Source organism: Sinohyriopsis cumingii, chromosome 2 (assembly GCF_028554795.1).
Source record: "Sinohyriopsis cumingii isolate HCF-2022 chromosome 2, ASM2855479v2, whole genome shotgun sequence".
In the NCBI taxonomy this organism is placed as follows: domain Eukaryota; kingdom Metazoa; phylum Mollusca; class Bivalvia; order Unionida; family Unionidae; genus Sinohyriopsis; species Sinohyriopsis cumingii.
The window spans coordinates 13,520,404-13,540,688 of record NC_142962.1 but is presented as its reverse complement, the minus strand read 5'-3'; the positions used below and the strand labels follow the sequence as shown (position 1 = coordinate 13,540,688).

General features: G+C 34.4%; 1 protein-coding gene across 1 annotated transcript in view; it reads right to left on the bottom strand.

The window, feature by feature from the left end:
- Window positions 1-1,042: 1,042 nt before the first annotated feature.
- Window positions 1,043-20,285, bottom strand: part of LOC149804353 (fasciculation and elongation protein zeta-2-like) — a 94,940-nt gene continuing 75,697 nt past the window's right edge. Inside the window, exons 6-8 of the mRNA XM_089939330.1 lie at window positions 13,232-13,307; window positions 11,064-11,129; window positions 1,043-10,420 (exon numbers count right to left, since the gene is read on the bottom strand). Coding sequence (XP_089795456.1) covers window positions 10,404-10,420; window positions 11,064-11,129; window positions 13,232-13,307 — 159 coding nt within the window. The 3' untranslated portion in view covers window positions 1,043-10,403. The remainder of the gene's footprint in view (window positions 10,421-11,063; window positions 11,130-13,231; window positions 13,308-20,285) is intronic.

Below are 20,285 nucleotides of genomic sequence, written 5' to 3'. Positions count from 1 at the left end.
TCAAGACGATGCACTGGTACATAAATCTACATCCAAACTGAAAACATACAGCCCTGATTTAGCTCCAAGTGATTTTTTTGTGTGTGGCTAGATCCCCTTATCAAAGATTTTCTGATGGACATGGTTTTGAAAGCTGCACAGTAGTTTGGGGTGAAGTTTCCTGTTTATGAACAAACAACTGACATTTAGTGCTAATAACTGAATAATCAGACAAAGAAAGTGTGTAGCAGTGCATGAGGAGTACTCTGAGGTGATACACTGGTGACTTTGTTTGGTGCTAATAAAAACTTTGTTGTACAGAGCACTCCTTGTATTGTGCAGAAACTAAGAATGTAATTTCACAGCAAGTGACCCTGATTGACCTTGGAATAGACAGGGAGCTGCCCTCTTGCAAGTGTACTGCAACAATGAAACCGATTTTAAAAAATGGTGTGGGAAATATATGCCCAGTGATCTTGACCTTTGATCTATCGACCAGACTTGACAGGGACCTGTACTTCCTAAGTGTAATGAACTGAAGTTGAGAAACACAATGGCTGTGTAAAATATGAAGTGGACATTTCATGTGTAACCCAGAATTACATTTATGTCTAATGACCTTGACATTGGCCTTCAAGGCATGATAATCAAGAGCAAGATGTCTCTTCCTGAGTGTGCTACATATCAAGCGTGATGAAAACTGTAACCAGGAAACTTAATTAGGAAAAATCCAGTTACGTCGACCTCTCATTTCTCTGCCTAAAGGGATAAGGGAGATGACCCTGCTCAAATGTAGCCTGTTAAGTGGGATGGAAACTTGATGCATGCATAAAGAAAAATGATATTTTCACCTTTAGTGACCTTGGCTTTGGACATAGCAGCCCTCAACTGATAGGCTTCTGCCTCTAACCATTGATTTTTGAGGGGGGAAAAACCCCCAAGATCAATGTAAAGTTATGATGCGGAGATCACCTTATATACAGACAGACTGATATCACTACTGCACCATGTATATTACCATCCCACCCTGCACCTCAGAAGGGGGATAAAAAGATGAGAAAGATCCACTTTAGTTTTATTCTCATGAGCACATCATATAATAACATCATAATATGCAATAAAAAGAACTCACAACTTTTACAAGGCTACTTAAATACTGACAGCATAGGAAGGCAATCTCCTAAGAATCTTGTCTAACATGTACAAATGACAATGACCAGATTCTATACATCTGCTTATATGTACTCTCACATTGTTAAAATACAACAGGCAAAAATAATAAAAAGTTGGGTCACAAAACCCACTTGTGCATGTCAGTGGCCAAAATCAGCAACTATTTATATAAAAGGAAAAAACTGCCAAAGCCATGACCCTGAGCTCTTGACACATTATTTAGCATACCACTATTAATACACATTAACAGGAACATGGTCTCTGATGCAGTTATTATGAACAAAATGGTCAATAAGTAATAACAATTTTTGTGGAAGTGCAACCCGACTGATAAACTTCAAGATCTGTCACAAATTATTTTCACATGAGAGAAGTACCAAAAGAAAATTGAAAAATGCCTGAAAGTCCTGTTTTAGTATGTTTGTATGAAATGACTTCTCCTTTCATCAAATGTTGACGTTCCAAAAAATACACTGGACTAAGAGTTACTTATGTAGGCAGATGGGTTTAGCTGAATTTTCATTTTAATATTAGTATTATACACAAACTTTTATCAAAATCCAACCTCAGTAAATGGTAGATAAAAAAAGAAACAAAAAATTCTAAGTATTTTGTGAACCCAGAAAAAGAAAACCTAATTTAAGGCTGACTGCTTGTTAAATGTTCCACTATTTAATTTCACATTTGACGAAAGTGATCCCAATCACTTCAAAATGTGTATGCTGGTATGTATTTCTTTGCATTACTAGTAACGTAATGGCTATCTTTAAGTATGTGTCATTACACAAAAGTACATGAAAAGTACCCTGTCAGCAGTCTTTACAAGAAAACTGAATGAGCATGAAGACCATAGTCTCCTCTCATCAAATGCACAAAGAAATGTATGTCTGCAAGTGAATTGGTCCTGTTTGACACATCATTTGAGGTCACATCCGCTTTGTACTGTGAGGCCAATTTTTGGCAGATCGTCAATCACTAAGATTTCCCAAGGGCTCATACACTTTTGTTAACATCAGCTTCTGTCACAGGATTGTTACTGTGATTGCTCCACTTGTATAAGTATTTTTACTTTTTCATCATTTAATACAATACAGAAGTCACAACCATGTCAGTTTGGGTCTAATCTCTCCTAGAGTTCATAGTACTATGATATACTTAGATACGAAGTGACATCATAATATAATAATCATTTTATTTTGAGCTGCATAGAGTTGATTTTATAAAAGTGGACATCCTTAAACGGAATGATGTTTATTATGCGTGTCCACTCCGAAATATCGGTCGTACTATGATTAGACATGAAAAGTAACAAGATTACCCTGAACAATACATTATACAATTACCTCCATTTTGAACTTCCTTAATCAATAGGCCGCTTTCATGCCTTCAAGTCCTCCGGAATCTTTGGTTAAGATAAATGGTTTAGAACTAAAGTTCTTTGCTGAAAAAAACAACACATTTTGCCTTTTTCAGTCGGTGACCTTGACCAATGACCTTTTGATTCCCAAACTGATAGGCTTCTTTTTTTACCCAACGTGCAAGTCATGTACAAACTTTGGTGAGAGTAAATGGTAGAGAACGGAAATTTTGTGCAGAAACCATTTTTCTTTTTGTTATTGTAACCTTCATCTTTGACCTTTTGACCCCCAAATCATTAGGCTTCCATACCAACCCCATGTGCAAACTATACATAATGTTTGACCTTGGTCTGTAATGTATAATTAATGTTCTTGTACAGAAACTGCTTGTGTTCTTTAAAAGCAGCAGTGCTCTTTTCCTTAGACTTTACCCCAAGTGCAAACCACCCATAAACTTCAGTAACTGAAGATAGTCGAAAACTTCTGTTATTGTGCACAAACAAAATACGTAATGTATGCTCAGATGGGTAAATGTATAAATGGATAGATGTATAAAAATTGATTTGCACAAAGTCATTAAAAATTGTGGAAGCAGAAGCACATTTATTACAAAGACTGCAATTAAACAACTGAGTATTATTGATGGAGAAAGGATTTATTTGATCTAGTTACAGTATAAGGAACAATCAGGTGTATTTGAAAAATGTGTGTGTGGGTGTTTAAAAAATGAACAGTGCAATTCAACTGTTAGGTAGATCTAATACTTGATGTACATGGCTGAAAACTCAAATTATATGTTAATTACAAAATAGAAAATTCAACATGCATATATGGACATGTACAAAAATAAAGAAAACAAAAAAAGAAAATCTCAATAATTCTGTTTCCAGGCATGATATTACAACTGACTAAAATAAACATCATTATGACAAATGTTGAAGGACAGACCCTGTCTCAAAGAAGTTTTGAAAATTAAAAAAATCAACTGGTATTATTGTAAAAATGTTCCACTTAAATTACATAATCTTCAGTATGTTTAAATCTATTTAAAAAATCCCCATTTTTAATATAATCTGATTTGATGAACAATGCTAACTAATATTCAGTGTAAATGATTGCTAATTCAAACTTTTTTAGCCAGAGGTGAAAGCTTTTGATAGTAAATGAAGTTTTTATTTATGTAAATGTATCTTTTGTAAATAAAATCATATTCACTAAAATAATGTATAACTAGATAATCTCCAAATAATACGGTAGTAACAAAAAAAATATTCGACAAAGTAAAATGTAAAACTTTAAAAGTTGGTAAACTTAAATACTTAATGCTTCTTACCCTTCCAAAAATCTTGCCTATCTAGAAGAAAATGTTTTTTTTTCTAAATCAAAAAACATTCATAACATACAAAGCTGGGATGCTCCTTGAAAGAACCATAAATAAAGAGCATACAAAATACCCACTTCACATTATATCTGTTTTAATACCATAGGTATTTGATTTCAATGGTATCATTTAAATTGAGCCATAAATAACTTTGCAATTGTCTAGAGTTATACAAATAAACCTTCAATCCCTAAATGTTTAATTTGAAAACAAATTGACAAATCCATCTGATTTCAATCCTATACAACAATCACACTGAAGTACAATTTGTTACAAATCTGTCTATATATAGACTGGATTTCTAATTTGATTCTGAGCTTGTATTTTGATAAGATTGATAAAAGTCAAAACTGTAAACAGTACAATGGTTTTCTAAAATACAGCAAAAACATCACAAATTTCACATGATACAATATAAGTAAAAATTATTACAGAAATAATGAGCAAACTGAATGAAAAATAGTGTTTAAAAATTACAGTTCAATTGCAAAGCTTTAACAAAGACACTGGCCATATAAATATGTGTTCTGTACATTTTTTTACATGAATTTATTTATTTAACAGGACTTAATATGATCATAGCTAGAAGTAACATGAACTGTTTGCAAAACCTACTGAAATTAGAAATTAACTGTAAGGCAAAAAATTCCTGCAATTTTCTCTGTCATAACTACAACAGAAATGCATGCTGCAATTCCATAAGAAGTAATTTTCAAATATTTATTTAAACCCTATAAATATTATGTGTTGGGAACTTTCTGAACTGTCTAAATTTCACGATTTTCCACTTACTGAGAAAATCTATGTAATTAAAATTTTGCTATCTGGCAATATTCTTTGAAAGACAGATTAACAGCTTTCATACAGTACAATCTACTTATCACAAGAATTCTATTATAATACCATTATTTCTTTCCTTTATGCAACACATTGAAGATAAAGCAAGACGAACATAATGAAATTCAGTTATAACATGCAGATTGGTGTGTTCTGAATGCTGTTTCTGTGCTTGCAAGGAAATTTCATATTAAACAGGGAATGATCTTTAAAAACTGATACTGATGCCAACTTGTCCAATGCCTACTTGATCACATAGGGATGAATGAATCCATGCTGAGATGTCAAAAAAATCAATATGCACAACTGCACTATGATCTAATTCATGAGAAAAAAGAACTGATAGTTGTCAAGATCTATATCGCCTCTTCTTTAAATATCTAATTTATCTGTAATGACAGTTTTTACAGGTGTCCATACACATTCCTCATGATATACAAAAACTGATATAAATTTAATAACAAATAGATTGTAGGAACAGAGATTACAGTACACATAACTTCAAAGCTGTCGCTATTCTCTGAATTGGGGTAACCTATCAAAGGGTTGAAACTTTCAGTATTTGGCTAAGGTCTGTTAGTTCAGAGTAGATCATGGCAGCTGGAAGATATAAGTAATACAAGAGTCACCAGATGTCTCTTTCATTATCTTTTCTGTGTGAAGATTTACCATCAACTAACCTGAAGATACCACCAAACATGATTTGAGGTTATTTTCAACACTGTGTCATGTGATTAGTAGAGCTCTGACTGCATTACAATTGATCGCATCCTCTTAACTGATGATGAAGAGATTGTGACAATCATCAGAACTGTATTTAAAAAAAGGTTTCCTGGACATGACTGAGACTGAAAAAGGAAACAAGTATAGATCTGATGTCTCTTGGTGAAACTACTCCATAGACAGGAAATATGTTTCAAGGAGACAAATATTTCATATTATTCTCCAGAATTTTAACTTTGTTTTGTGCATTTCTATTGTAATTTGTTGTGCATAACAAGACTGATTTACTGCAAGGGCATTATTACACAATGTGTCAACATATCTACTGACTATAATGAAATCTGAGCATCCCCATCACCAACTCACTTTGCACATAAAACATACACAAGGTATAAAGTGGCATTTTGTTAGTCCCTTGAGTTTCATGATAAATGTATTTTACTGTAATGTGAATTTCCACAAAATTCTCTTTTAGAACCTCTTGACCAGTTTACAAAAGTCACAAAAAATAAAATAACACAGAAATTTCCCAACACACTGTAATATTTACAAAGGCCATTAAGAGTGATACATGAACAGGACAAAAGGTCCTTAGCATTGCTTAGATGTACATCATCATAACATGCAATGTCTTCATATAAATAATACAGAGCTCAAATGAAGGCTCATACAACAGTAACACTATAAACAAATAACGATATCCACAAAATAATTAATGTTGTTTTATGTGTATACATTCAACATTGGGAGCAGGATTATATAATTACACTAACTATTTGAAAAGCTCTATATGGCACCATGTACATCAGCCACAGAAGGCAAAATGTACACATAATTACTTCACTTGTTATCCTACAGGAACAGAACATGATTGTCTTTTGGAGACAAAACTACACATGACAATGCAAAATGTTAATTAAAGAAAGATCATTGCTTTCAAGGAAAGGAATATTAAGTAACCTAGCTGTCAACCATGGAACTCTTTTTTTGTAATCTGGAAAACTTCAACCAAAAAATACGGACCCACATTGTCTATGCATTTAGCTGAGCATGGGCAAGTGGATTAGTGCATTGGTGTACAAGAGCTAGATGATGGATGCCTTTACTCACAACATGGGTTCAATTCCTGTTTGGAACAAATAATAACTCTAACCAGTTTGATTATTTATATAGTGCATACAATTAGGCAAATAACAATAAATACTTTATGCATCTAAAACCACTTGGTATTTCTCATTCTTTCATTTGGAATTAATACATATAGTGCTCTGACATGGACATTATATTATAACCTATCTAGTTTTAACTTAATCTACTTGCTGACATGTGACTCACTATTCAAGCCTAAAACCAATTTCTGTATGATCTGTTTCAAACATTATGCATCAATAAGATTATAAAATCTAGGGGCAGAATGCACAGCTTTCTTCTGTACATCACAATGCAAATAGGAAAACTGATCCATAAAAAAAGACTTTATTTCATTTTAGGCAATTGCCATAACAATACTGGATGTATTAGCAACTTCACAATAATTAACTGCTTAAGCGACAATGAATGCATTATATGGAAATTTGTCACTCTTGGTCAAAATGTTTTAAATGTAAACATGGCAAAACACATTCATTCAAAACATCAAGCTAACCTAGAAATGATGAACATACAAAGATTACATTATTACTAACAATGGACACAGTGATAAATAACAGATATAGAAAAATTAAATTATAAACAGTAATTCTTACACAAACATAACAATCTATTTTCAATGTAATTCTGTATCAGATATGTGTAGGTCAGTAGCCTGATACTTTTCAGCCAGCTTATATTGAAAATCAATCTTATAGATGGCAGTTACATGCTGCTAGAACTGTTTACTCTGATAAGTGTCTACGATTTGCTTACCAAAGACCTGGCCATAATTAACCCATTTAGCTTGTCATCCTAGTGGTTTCTACTGGATTTCCAGAGGTTTTCACAAGTGGGAATTTATTCAAACATGAGTGGAGGGGGACACCTTTATAATGATAAGAGCAGACCATGTATATTTCCCAAACATTATTATGCTAAATAAGGTAAAACCTGCAACTGTTGATTACAATTACTAACATGGCAATGTCAAGCATTATGATGCAACCACTGATAGTAGCATCAAGCATTATGACACGATCACGGACACGGCCGCATCAAGTATTATGACACTGGCAGTGCATGTTTTATGAATTACAACTGCATGTGACAGCAGACATAACAGCCAAACGCCATTTTGAAAATCAAGCATCAGCAGACACTTCAATGTGACTCTTGCTTAATCTGTTTTATAAAAACATTCCACGTACTTGGACAGGCTGAAAATGGTGGATGATCAAGCGCTATAGCACTTAAATAAACATTACTAAGACTTTATGTTTCATTTGGCTCACAGCAAATCAACTGTGTGAGAGTTTCACGCACTAACATGTACTTATGGGTAGATTCATTCATTTTGATTGGGATTCACGCAAATCCACAAACTGTAGAAAACACTTTTTTATGTTTAAATGTGTAAAAGTTCATCAAACCATCATTTATGCATAAAAGTTTTATCTGACCGTGATTTCTGCTCTTTTAACAAAAATAATATTTCAGACATTATGTCCACAATTTATGTAATAGCTATTAAAGACTAAAACAAACACTGGATACCAGATTGTACAAAACCTTTCAACGTTAACCAGTGTTCAGTCTTGGCTGACTCTTATTTTTAATCCTTAGCATTATAAAGTTGTCTGTATGCTACCCATAAGATAAGATAAAAAGATAACTATCTGAAATTAGATTGACTAGATAAGCACACCCCAAGCTAGTGTACTGAATGAAGTTAGCTTCCCGCCAAAGAAGTATGAGACGATTAATTTTACTGACTGACAGAAATGTGTTACTAATTCCTAATTCTGATTAGCTTAGACACCATTCCAGAGCATGTGGCGAATGATCATGGGTAGAAAACATAAAGAAGAGTAAATTAAATTTTTGGCAAAAACTCGTTTGCATTCATTTCCAATACAGCAATATAGGGAAGAAAAGGTATTTTGCATGGGTGAGTGAGAGGGAGTAAACCTAAATTTAATTATGTAATACTTACCTTACCTGCTATTATTACAAAGTTTTCCTTTTCTGGGATTCAGTCCCCCTTCCAAGTTAACTGTTCCCTCCTTCAATTAGTACCAGAAATTAAAAGAACATGATCCCATTCCTATTCCTTTGTCACAGCCAGGTAAGTATTGTATAATTAAAATGAGTTTGACCCCCTCAAACTACATTTAATTAACAATAATTCACTACTTGCTACTGTTGCAATACTGAATTTAGGAGGCAAGCTGTGGGCTTTGACAAATCTGATACAGAAAAATGATGTGTCTACCCTTAAAGTAGGAGTATTCTCCATTTCTAGCTGGTAGAAGGTTGTGCCATGTGTTGTTATGCCACTGCAACTCAATGGCATGTTGCTCCCTCTCTCAACTTCAAGTAACTCTTGGAAAATCGTTCAATTTAACATAACAGTGGTGACCACATCTCTTGCCAAGAGACATACTCAAATTGACAGGTGATGTCTAATAAGCATAATCATGTCAATTCCTGCTTTTATTCACAAGAATCTGAATATTCCTTTTAATTAATCAATACTGATTGATAGTACTTGTTAAGAGGCACATTTTCCCTTTCATTTAACATATATCACTGTCGGATGGCATTTTAAAAAATTTCTATAATCAACAGTTTGATCATGAAGATGCTTTACATATAAAAATGTTGCAGTTCAAAACATCTGAGATACTACTGCAAAGTTAGTCTGGTTGCATGATTAACTCCGCTAAATCTAACATGAAACCAACATGCAAATCAAACATACCAGCCAATTATCCGGATTTGTAGAAAAACAATCTAATTTTTTAAAGTTTTTGCTTTTATTCCACAAGTCCATAATTTAAGAGTAATTTTCATTGGACTTGTGGCAAAATCATAAGGACTGGTAAGTTTGAAGAAAGGCCCAATTAACTGAGAGGCTTATAAGTTCTCTTTATAGTTAGAAAAATCCACCTGGAAATAGTCTACAGAAATATCAGAGGAACCTTTAATAAGTAAGAATAGGCATTTCTGACCCTGGTTTTTTCCCTAGAAAAGAAGCCAAATAATCCTCATAACAGATACAACTGAGACTGGGGATCTCAGTAGGTTGTGGAGCTACTGAAGGTAACTGATTCTTGGCCAGAAACCTTTCAATTCTGTCCTTCCAGTACCAACTGGAGGAGAAATAATTAGCTTCTAAATGGGGACTGTGAACTCAGAAAAGGAAAGCAATGCAATGGTAGCAGGTAATGTATTACCTCTACTAAAAAATATTGTCTCAAGCAGGCCCATAGCAGGGACAACTGATAGTAAAATGTTAGAATTTTCTTGCATAAATTAGAAACAAGTAAGATATTTGAGGCCTTTTTGTTTTAAAATCATTCCACTTTCTGACCAGGTAGGAGCCCTTGAGCTGCACTTTTTCCATTTCTGTAATTTCTGTAAACTAAGACAATACAACTCTGTATATATAATCCTAGTTCAATTTTTTGTGTAAATACATTTGGCCCAGCATGTCAATTATGTCAAACTGATCACAGTTGTAGAATATAACTTATCTGAACATTCAAGAACAGTGAATGTATATACATATATAATTTCTAAGATACCTTTATAAAATCACTGCAAACGTCCATTTGCATCAGAGGAATTTGAAGAAAAAATGAATTGCAAGAGACAGTACTCCACAACTGCAACTTACATTATCACTCAAGCATACATTATAGCAAGTGTTCATATTAAAGAGGTACAAAATATTTCAAGTGTAGCTAAAAACCTCCTCTTCAATATTCTGTGGCATCCCAAGTTCACAGGACGTATGTCAAGTGCCTGTCAGTAACCCATTATGTCGGGCACAAAACTGTAAAGAAAATATATTTATTCATGAAATTATTCCCAAAGGTATGATTCATACTGTGCCTATCCTTATCAATTTAAGTGAGGTTCCTTCCATCCTGCTTAGTAAATGTTTGAAGGACTTATAAGCATAATAACTTTTGTGTAAGAATGATATTTGTAAACCCATGCATCTATCTAATGTACTGAGGCCTTAACCGAACAAGACAGAATACCTGACATTAAACTTTATATTTTGAGCTGATTTCACTGAACGGTGATGATAATGATGATTGCAGTGATGATGCAACATCCAATTCAACACTTTCATATTTTATGTCCCAAAATTAAACACAATGCTTCGAGTCCACTGACATTAAACATGATAGTGACAGAACCAAAGTCATAACACTGCTGGAAGTTCTATGATTCTACCATTATTCTTACTAGTGTCAACATTTTCAGACTATAAATTTGAGATTTTATGCCCCAAATGCTCAAAATATATTAAGAATACAGGACCCTGATATAAGACAAAGATACACAACCTTGATACATATGAAGTACGCCCTCATTGCAAAATCATCTTAACAGGTAGCTTTGTGCCTTATTTAAACAAACCACAGATTTACATGATGAAGCTAAATTGACTATATTTTGAGACTCACCCTTGAGAATGTAGTCTGTGAGTAGTGTTGGAACTGTGGGACTGTCTTCATTTATTGCTTGCAAAACTGAAAATTTAAAGGAGTGATTATGTATTTTACAATATTTTTTTTAATATTTAAAATTCTAACAGTATTTCCACAAATAAAATATTGCTTTCATTTTTTTCCATTTCTCCCTAAATTAGCTGGTTGTAGGGATACGACTGATGACTTTGTGACAATCTCTCCATTTTGCCCTATTCTCCATTGCTCTTTGGGACTTTGCAAAGCTGATATGTTACAGTCTTTGATGCTATTTTCCCAACTCTTCTTTTGTCTGTCTTGTTTTCTCTTCCTCTTTCTGCACGCTGTAGGATTGTCTTTGACAGACATGACCATACCATCTTAGCTTACAGTGGTAGGCAAATCTTCATATAGTCCACTGGATTCTAATGTGCACCTCCTCATTAGAGATGTGCTGTACGAGATTTTCAATAACATCTCATCTCTAAGGCGTGGATATTTCTCTATAGTTCTTTTGTCATGATCAATGTCTCACATGCATATAGGAACATGGTCATAATGAGCGAGTGCATAAGCTTGATCTTTGACCCTACTTTGTCAATAGGAAACAAATTGTGTCCGTAAATGGAAAACATTCCAGACCAGTTGATCTATATTTTGGTGTTTCAATAAGCTCTGTTCTCGGTTCAGTTTTCATTCAAAGCACAGAAAGCTGCATTTCCAATGTGAAATCATGGATGACATCTAGTAAGCTGCAGATGAATGATGATAAAACTGAAGCCGTCCTGATCACCATGCAAAGGCTTTCTCATTCACATCCTTTACATCAAACAATAAGTATCAGCAATGCTAACACTTAAATTTATACACTACAAAACATAGGCACTACTCTTGATAGTATGCTTTTATTGCACCAGCATGTCATGATCATAGGAAATTCAGGCTGCTTATCTGGAGCTGAGATAAGTCAGTTCCATATGCAATTTTGTGAATGAACTGAACACAACTCCCCCCTCCGGCTCTGTAGCCTCCACTTACTATCCCCATTTGATCAAAAATCAAACACAAACTCTGTTCACTATGCCACATTTCATTGACTGTTTGACTGGCTCCAGTCTAATATACCTATTTGACCATACCCATGTCTACCCCCATCAAGAAGCTTAAGCCCCTCTTCTGACATTCTCATTGTTCTCGCTTTTAAAACAAAGTCATGCAGACAACTTTCTCTTGCTTACCAAGGTCCAGCTTCATGGAACAAATTACCCGTAAATCTCAGATATATGAACGTTGTGATCGCATTCAAACGTACTCTTAAAGCTCACCTATTCTGACTACAAGAACCGACTTAAATGCATAATAATGTTTACATCTGTAATTATTGTCAGCATGTTTTTGCTTTGTAATTTCATGGGGCTTGTGTTTGTAATCTCATCATTTTATGTTTTTATGTATTAACTAACATTGTAAAGTGCTTAGAGCTTCTAAAGATTAGGTGCTGTACTAAGTCCATGTTATTATATATATATATATATATATATATATATATATATATATATATATAAACTGTAATTAATCATGTCCTGGAGTGTTCTAAAATGTCAGGTTTACCTAAACAATATATCACAAAGAGCTGTCTCTCCAGTATGTTACAAATGGAACCTGAAGTCAAGATAAAACTTGCTTGAAAAATTTTTGACTTGTAAATATCACCTAAATTTTAAGAAAATGATTACAAGTTCCCAACCATATTTCAGAATTTTGATCCAGTCTGGGTTGGAAGTAAATCTTGATTTAGTCTGATAATAATAATTTGCTTCTTCTATATGTCTTAAAGATGATATGCTCTTTGAGAACACAGTAGCAGTTTGTACAAATATGGAAATAACATATTTACAATTTGTGCAACGTGAATTGTTACCTTCGATGAAACATCATCGGTACAATTTTCTTATAAGGATAGAAAGAATTAGGGAAAAAAATTAAGTGATTAAAGTGGTACCTCAAGCTTCCCCATAAACATGTTTTACTGTAGATAAAACATAAGGATGTAAAGAAGGAAGGATGAAATTAAGTGATTAAGGTAGCACCTAAAGCTTCCCCATATTCATGTTTTACTGTAGATACATTATTATATTATTATACCTTGTACTGCAATGACTTACTTTTTATGTAGATCTGCAATTGCTCTGATGTTGGTGGGCCTTGATTGGAGTGGTATGGAATTACTGTGGTCAAATACTGCAAAAAGAATGAAAGTATTAGTGGTAATGGTAAAACATCTCATTTTTCTTTTAGCAGATTTTCTATGACTAACAGATCCTCTGAAGACAGGAAATGTGGATTTGGGATATGATGGATTTTTGTGGTGGAATGGGGATCTAAATGGTCAGACAAACTCCATTTTCTCTTTTTAACACTACAATTTACAGTGAAAAAAGTTATTAGGCAAAATTAATGAACCTCTTCTCAAACTGAATAGTCCCTGAAATAATCCTGGACCTGCCCTGGTTGTGAGTTTGAGTCTTGCGTTTCTTCTGCCTCTAATTAAAATCAGAACTCCACTGTCCTACATAAAGATCTGACAGCGACTGCTTAGGGGTCATGTTCTGGTTACCTTTGTTATTATCAAAACTGCCAATTTTATCAGCCAATCAGATGAAGCTTTACACTTCTGCATTTAGGAGACTGAGTAGTATGGCTGAAGATCATCAATGTGTGCCAAACGATTTGATTCGCTTTCAAATTTCTGAAAGCTGCATTTCCATTGGTTAATTCAACAGTCAACAGAAATGACCCCAAAGTGATCACTCAAATCTTCATGTAGAGCAGTAAAGATCGGATTTTAATCAGATTAAGTGCATCCCTGTATGCTGGTTATGGTTTTGAATCCTACATGCCAATGAATGTTGTGTCCTATGGTAAGGCACCTGACTCTGCATGCTTCTGATAACTAATGAGTGAAAGGATGCCTGCATCAACTGGATGGTTAACATTTATTCAACTTGTGTCTCATCCAGATGAATAATGTACTAGTGCTCTAAATTTCTGTTCTTTCATTTTGAACTATTGTTGGGAGAGTTGGGGTAGGCTCTGGGGTTCACTTGTTTACATTTTCCAACCACATATTTTATCTCATGGATTAACTTTACCAATGGATATGATAACCTGCAAATAACAAATTAACTTATTAGTGTATCAAAAGTAGGTCACTGTGACTTTCTTTCATGAACATACCATGGCTCAACCAGATCTTCAAGGAATACAAACTTTACTGCCAAGATTCACAAAAATTAACTCCATCATGCATGGAAAGAATGTCACTTTGACCCATTTTCCCATTAGTGGTTCTTCAAGGCAGGGTAATATGCTTCGCAAGTTATATAAACAAACAATGCTTTCAACTTAAATTATGGCAGGCAACTAAAACTGCGGTGTCTGCTTGGAAAACAAATTCGTTGCCATCTTTGTAACGAACTAGGGCATAAGCAAAAGTTGTGCACATACCAATAGGTAGAAGGCTATGATGTACAGGCCTATGCAACACATATCCAGCAACAAAATGCATTAGAATATGTGTATACTTTTCAATGTAATAATTATAATTCTATAAAAGGGGCCCCGAGTGGCCGAGTGGTCTAACGTGCTTTCCGTTACGGATCACTGCCATCTCATCTCTGTCTGCGTAGGTTCGAGTCTCGGATTCGGCCAATGTGGGTATGTGAGAAAGCTTGCCAGTAGCTTCTCAAGGGTCGGTGGTTCTTTCTGGGGATTTCCCTGGTTCTTCCTCCACCATTAATACTGGCCGCCATGTATAGCCTATCTTGTGCTGAAAAATGGCGTTAAACCCTACAACAACAACAACAATAATTCTATAAACGGGTTTCAGGCACTATCTGATTTGTGTACAAAGTGCAACTTGTTAACATGTAAACAACTATGTGATACTGTTCAAGTTACTTTTCCCTCTGAGGCTCCTCAAGTGTCTAATATATCAATGTCTTCTTGTATGTATGTAAATCAATCTCATATTGAACATTCTCATATCCACTACATGTGGTCATGGTACAACAGATGGATCTTGTATGTTATCTTCTTCATGTGTTTATGTAAATAATCAAGGCAATGTAAAGAAATCTGTCAAGTCTAAAAACAATACATTGCATACTACCTTGTCTGAAAATCAATCCTCTGATCAAAATTGTCATGTATTTGGCCTCTTCAAAAGAGGTCTGCAAGTATTCAACCTAAATATTCAACACATCCCAATTGAACTTGATGCTCTTCTGTTATTTATAAGAGCGAAAATTCCTGATGATAATTATTTTTCAATAACTAATGTTAGTGAAGCTGATGTTTTTGATATTTTAATTAAGGTTAATATTAATAAATCCTCTGGACTGGATGGTACTGGTCCACGAATTCTTAAAACTGCTGCACCAGTAATAACAAAGTCACTAACGCATATAATAAATTTAAGTATAATGAGTGGTAATTTTCCAGAAACACTGAAATGTGCAAAGGTTACACCTATCTTTAAGAAAGGAGAAAAGGAGGATCCAGGAAATTATAGACCAATATCAATTCTACCTGTATTGTCAAAACTATTTGAAAAGCATGTAGCCATTCAGGTCTATACATTTTTTGAAACATACTCTCTATTTCATAAAGTACAATCAGGATTTAGAAAGTATCACTCATGCCAACAGAACTTACCAAATTAATTGTTCTTTGGCCGAAGGAATTGGATAATGGACATATGACTGGGATTGTTTTCCTTGACTTCTAGAAAGCCTTTGATCTTGTTGATCATGAAATTCTGCTGCAAAGTTGAACTTTTACAGGTTTGACAATCCTTCTTTAAACTGGTTTAGATCATACCTAAACCAAAGGTCTCAACAAGTAAGCATTGTCAATATTGGCTCTCAAACTCGCACTATTCATTCAGGAGTCCCTCAAGGCTCAGTTTTGGGACCTCTCCTCTTCCTTATCTATATCAATGATCTACCATTAAATAATGAATCCATAAACACAGATTTGTTTGCAGATGATGCAACCTTGTATACATCTAGTTCTGATACTGAAGTTATCCAAGTTATTAAACTCAGACCTTATTAGATTCCAAAATTGGCACAACAAAATAGGATGGTAATTAAGGAAGGTAAAACAAAACGTATGATTTTGGGGACATCACAAAAGCTACACAAGTCAGGGAACCCAAAACTATCTCTTGCAATAAATAATCATCCATTAGAAAATGTCCAACATGAAAGGCTTGTAGGTGTGTCTGTAGATAATAATTTATTATGGAATGACCATATTGATAAGCTCTGTAAAACACTGTCATCCAGAATTGCCCTTCTCAGCAGAATCAAGAAATATTTACCTATGGAAACTCGCAATCTATACTACAAGTCATATATTCTTCCAACAATGGATTATTGTTCTAATGTATGGGGAAACTGTGCTAAATCTGAGCTTGACAGGATTTATAAACTTCAGAAACGAGCAGCACGTGTAATTTTAGATGCATCTGTTGATCATCCCTCAAAAGCATTATTTACAGAACTCAAATGTTTCACAATATATGAGAGGATAGATTTTCACAAGGCAGTTCTTTCATATAAATGTCTACATGGAACTGCAACAGAGTATCTTCAGGACTTATTCAGGCCTTTTTCAACACAATACCAGTTGAGATCAATATCACATGGAAACCTTCTAATACCAAAACAAAGAACAGAGCAATTTAAAAAGAGTTTTCAATACTCTGGTACAGTTCTATGGAATAAGGTTCCACTACATGTAAAATCTGCTGAAAATATGAGAGTATTTAAGAAAAGATATCATGAGCATGTATGTGTTTCTAATAGATAATGGAATTTAGTATTTTAATACTAAACATGTTAAAATAAACACTAATTATTGCTATCTTCATATAATGTGCATTATTATACTCTCATTAAAAGGGCCTCAAGGGAGAATAGTCCTTGACTAATGAGTCACCCTCTATAAATAAAGCATTATTATTATTATTATTATTATTATTATTATTAAGTACTTTTGGTAACTCTATTAACAATGAAGTTACTAGTGCAAGATGAGTAAGACACCATAAACCTATTTTTCCCTCTGGTGGTTTACCATTATGCCAAGAAAACCATGACCTAGTTCTGTAAAGAAGCTGCACATCATGACAAGAATGTTTTTTTTTCTACTGGGGCTAAACTGACTAGGTGGCATGGACAGCAACACTCAGGTACAGTATAAGCTTTTTGAACTGTTGAGCACTTAATACATTTTATATATATACATACATATATATATATATATATATATATATATATATATATATATATATATATATATATATATATACACACACACACACACACACACAGTCCAATCTTCACACTTTGATAGCCTCTGAATACAAAAAAAGATACTGGCATTGCTTGCTAAGTCCACCGAGTAAGGGGCAGCTGGTCATTTATTAGTTCACATTTGGACTGATAACATTATCCGAGCTGACTGGGTTCTAAGTTGAACTTTAACACTTGATGGTTGCCAAGAATGGTTCAACTTCATGGACAGCATTGTAAGAAAAATATTATACACTTAAATAATCAATTGGCTTCATGTTGTTGGGCTGCTTTGACTCTCTTTGATACTGTTTGCATAGTTTGGTTTGTAGACATTTGTTAAATACCTAAACTAAGCACATGTTGACAGGCAAAACCTTCAATTAAGTACACAAGAACCCCCCACCCAGCAATACACACACACAAAAAACCCATGAAAATTTAGCCCAATGAAGATGGATGGATAGATGGATACATCTAGTAAAACACCTAAAACCCCAAAACTCTAGGGGCCCAAAAATGTTTCAGTTTTATGTAATTTTCAGTTTACTGAGGTTTATGCAGATGTAAAACTAAAAAGTCTTTCTCCGAGTGCTTGTGCAACAAGAGAGAGACATTGTAATTATAAGAACATCTGTGTCTGTGTAAGAGTGCCAGTTATTTTTTAAATACGTGTATTTAATGAAGAAACAGCCGAATAATATTATGTTCGTTCTGAAAATCACATCCTGTCACAATAAATAGATACATCTGATGATCCACACAGGAATACAGTCCTCATCACAAGAATCATCTGAGGAATGAGATACTTTTATAACAATATTAGAAGACATCTAGAATAATGAATGATACACCACAATGTTTCAATATTCAGCATAATTCATAACCTTCACAAGTTCAAGAGTCTTTCTTGAAGAAGGCACATGGCTTGTGTTAATGACTCCATTTCTTGTACGTGGTTCATAAAGCCCTGATATTTAATATAAAAAAAAAAACAAGTGGACAAAATTCTGTTGATCATTTAAACAAATGAACAGCATCAATCACAGTTAGATAATAAGCAGTTAAACAACTCTTTCTTAAATAGTTTAGTTATTTAAGTTGCATGGTACAAAGATTGCTGATTAGACTATTGTCAGCTGTAATCTGTGCCAGCATGAAAATAAAGCATTGTTTTAGCCTAATATGCCCTTGGGACATTTTTCAGGTCTTTGTCTCAAAGATCAGCCACTACAGTACTTGCTAACCTAATTATGTGTCAGCAATTTAGCTGCAAAAATATCTTTCAAAGTTTGAAATAAATTTCAGTTTTAAATTAGATTTTAAGTGTAAAATTTAAATTTGGGATCAAAAATTAGTTTCAGTACTCGGTTATAAGGTTTTGGTTCACTGGGGATAAAAAGGTGATATGAAAGAAGGAAAAATTCAGGACAACAAAAATAATTCAGTCTTGAGAGGATTCCAATATAGTGATAACATCATTAACTGGTTTGGTTTTTATGAGAATGTGAGTGGGTTTATTAGGCCAATTTGTGCTCTGAACTGTCCATAGCACACTTGAAAGGAGACTCCTTTTGGGTTTGTTTGATCAACAGAGACTGTGCTGCAGTTATGAGATTTACACTGATCACACTTCTGTACTGCCTCTACAATGTTCCTCCATTCAAGGTCTATGGCCGCAGCATGGATGAAGCTACTGGGTAGAGCTATCCTGTGCAAGACATTTCCAAGACTCGGGGTCAATGTTGAAGTGCTTCAAAGATAACTTGTGGAAATCTTTTAAGCATTTCTTCTGAGCACCCTGAGACTGCTTTCCCTCCTGCAGCTTGGTGCAGATCTTCTTTGGTAATTGCTCTTCTGACATCCTGATGATGTGGACTGCCCATCTCATTTGGGATTTCATCAGCAGAGTGTGGATGCTTGGAATATTTGCTCATATGAGAACCTCAGTGTCTGGGACCCTGTCCTGACATCTTATCCTCATCAGTTTCTTCAGGCAGCACATGTGAAAATGGTTCAGCTTTTTGGCATGGCGTCAGTATACTGTCCAGGTTTTGCATGCATAAAGCAGGGTATGCAACACAATGGCTTCGCAGATGTTAAGTCTTGTTTACAGACTGATGCCTCTGTGCTTCCATGCTATTGCACATAGCCTGCCAAAGTCCACACCTGTTTTAGCAATTCTGACATTGGTCTCATCATTGATATGAACTGCACATGACAGTGTGCTGACAAGATAGGTGATCTTGTTCCACTGCCAGAAGTCTACTGACTGTATGGTAGGCTCTATGTAAAGCCTTGCAGTCAAAACTGGGGGGTCAAATTAAAAATTGGGGATCTCTCATGTACAAATACACACACACACACACACACACACATATATATATATATATATATATATATATATATATATATATATATATGCATCTGTGGTAAAATATACATGTACACTGAATGAAAAATGAGTTGCATTCAAAGAGAAATAACCTAATTAAAAGCCAAATAGAGCCCAATTCAAAATTTCAGTATTGTTACCAGCTCCAAATCTCATTTAGCCTACTTCAATGTAGCTGACATGTGGTGATGGTTATTTCTCAACCTGGGCAAGTGAAATTTTCCACTACTTGGCAATATCAAGTTGGAAAAAAAATTCTGCAATGGATGACATTATCAGCTGCATGCAAAATCTGGAATTGCCTTTAGAACCTGTAAAACCTGTGGAGTGTCAGAGATCAATAATGAGTCAGCAATCAATAGTGACGTGTTGTGCTGAGCATATATTTACATACAGCAATGACCCTTTTCTAATGAGCACCCATACTGCATTGGCAGATCAGGATCATACTTTTAACATTAA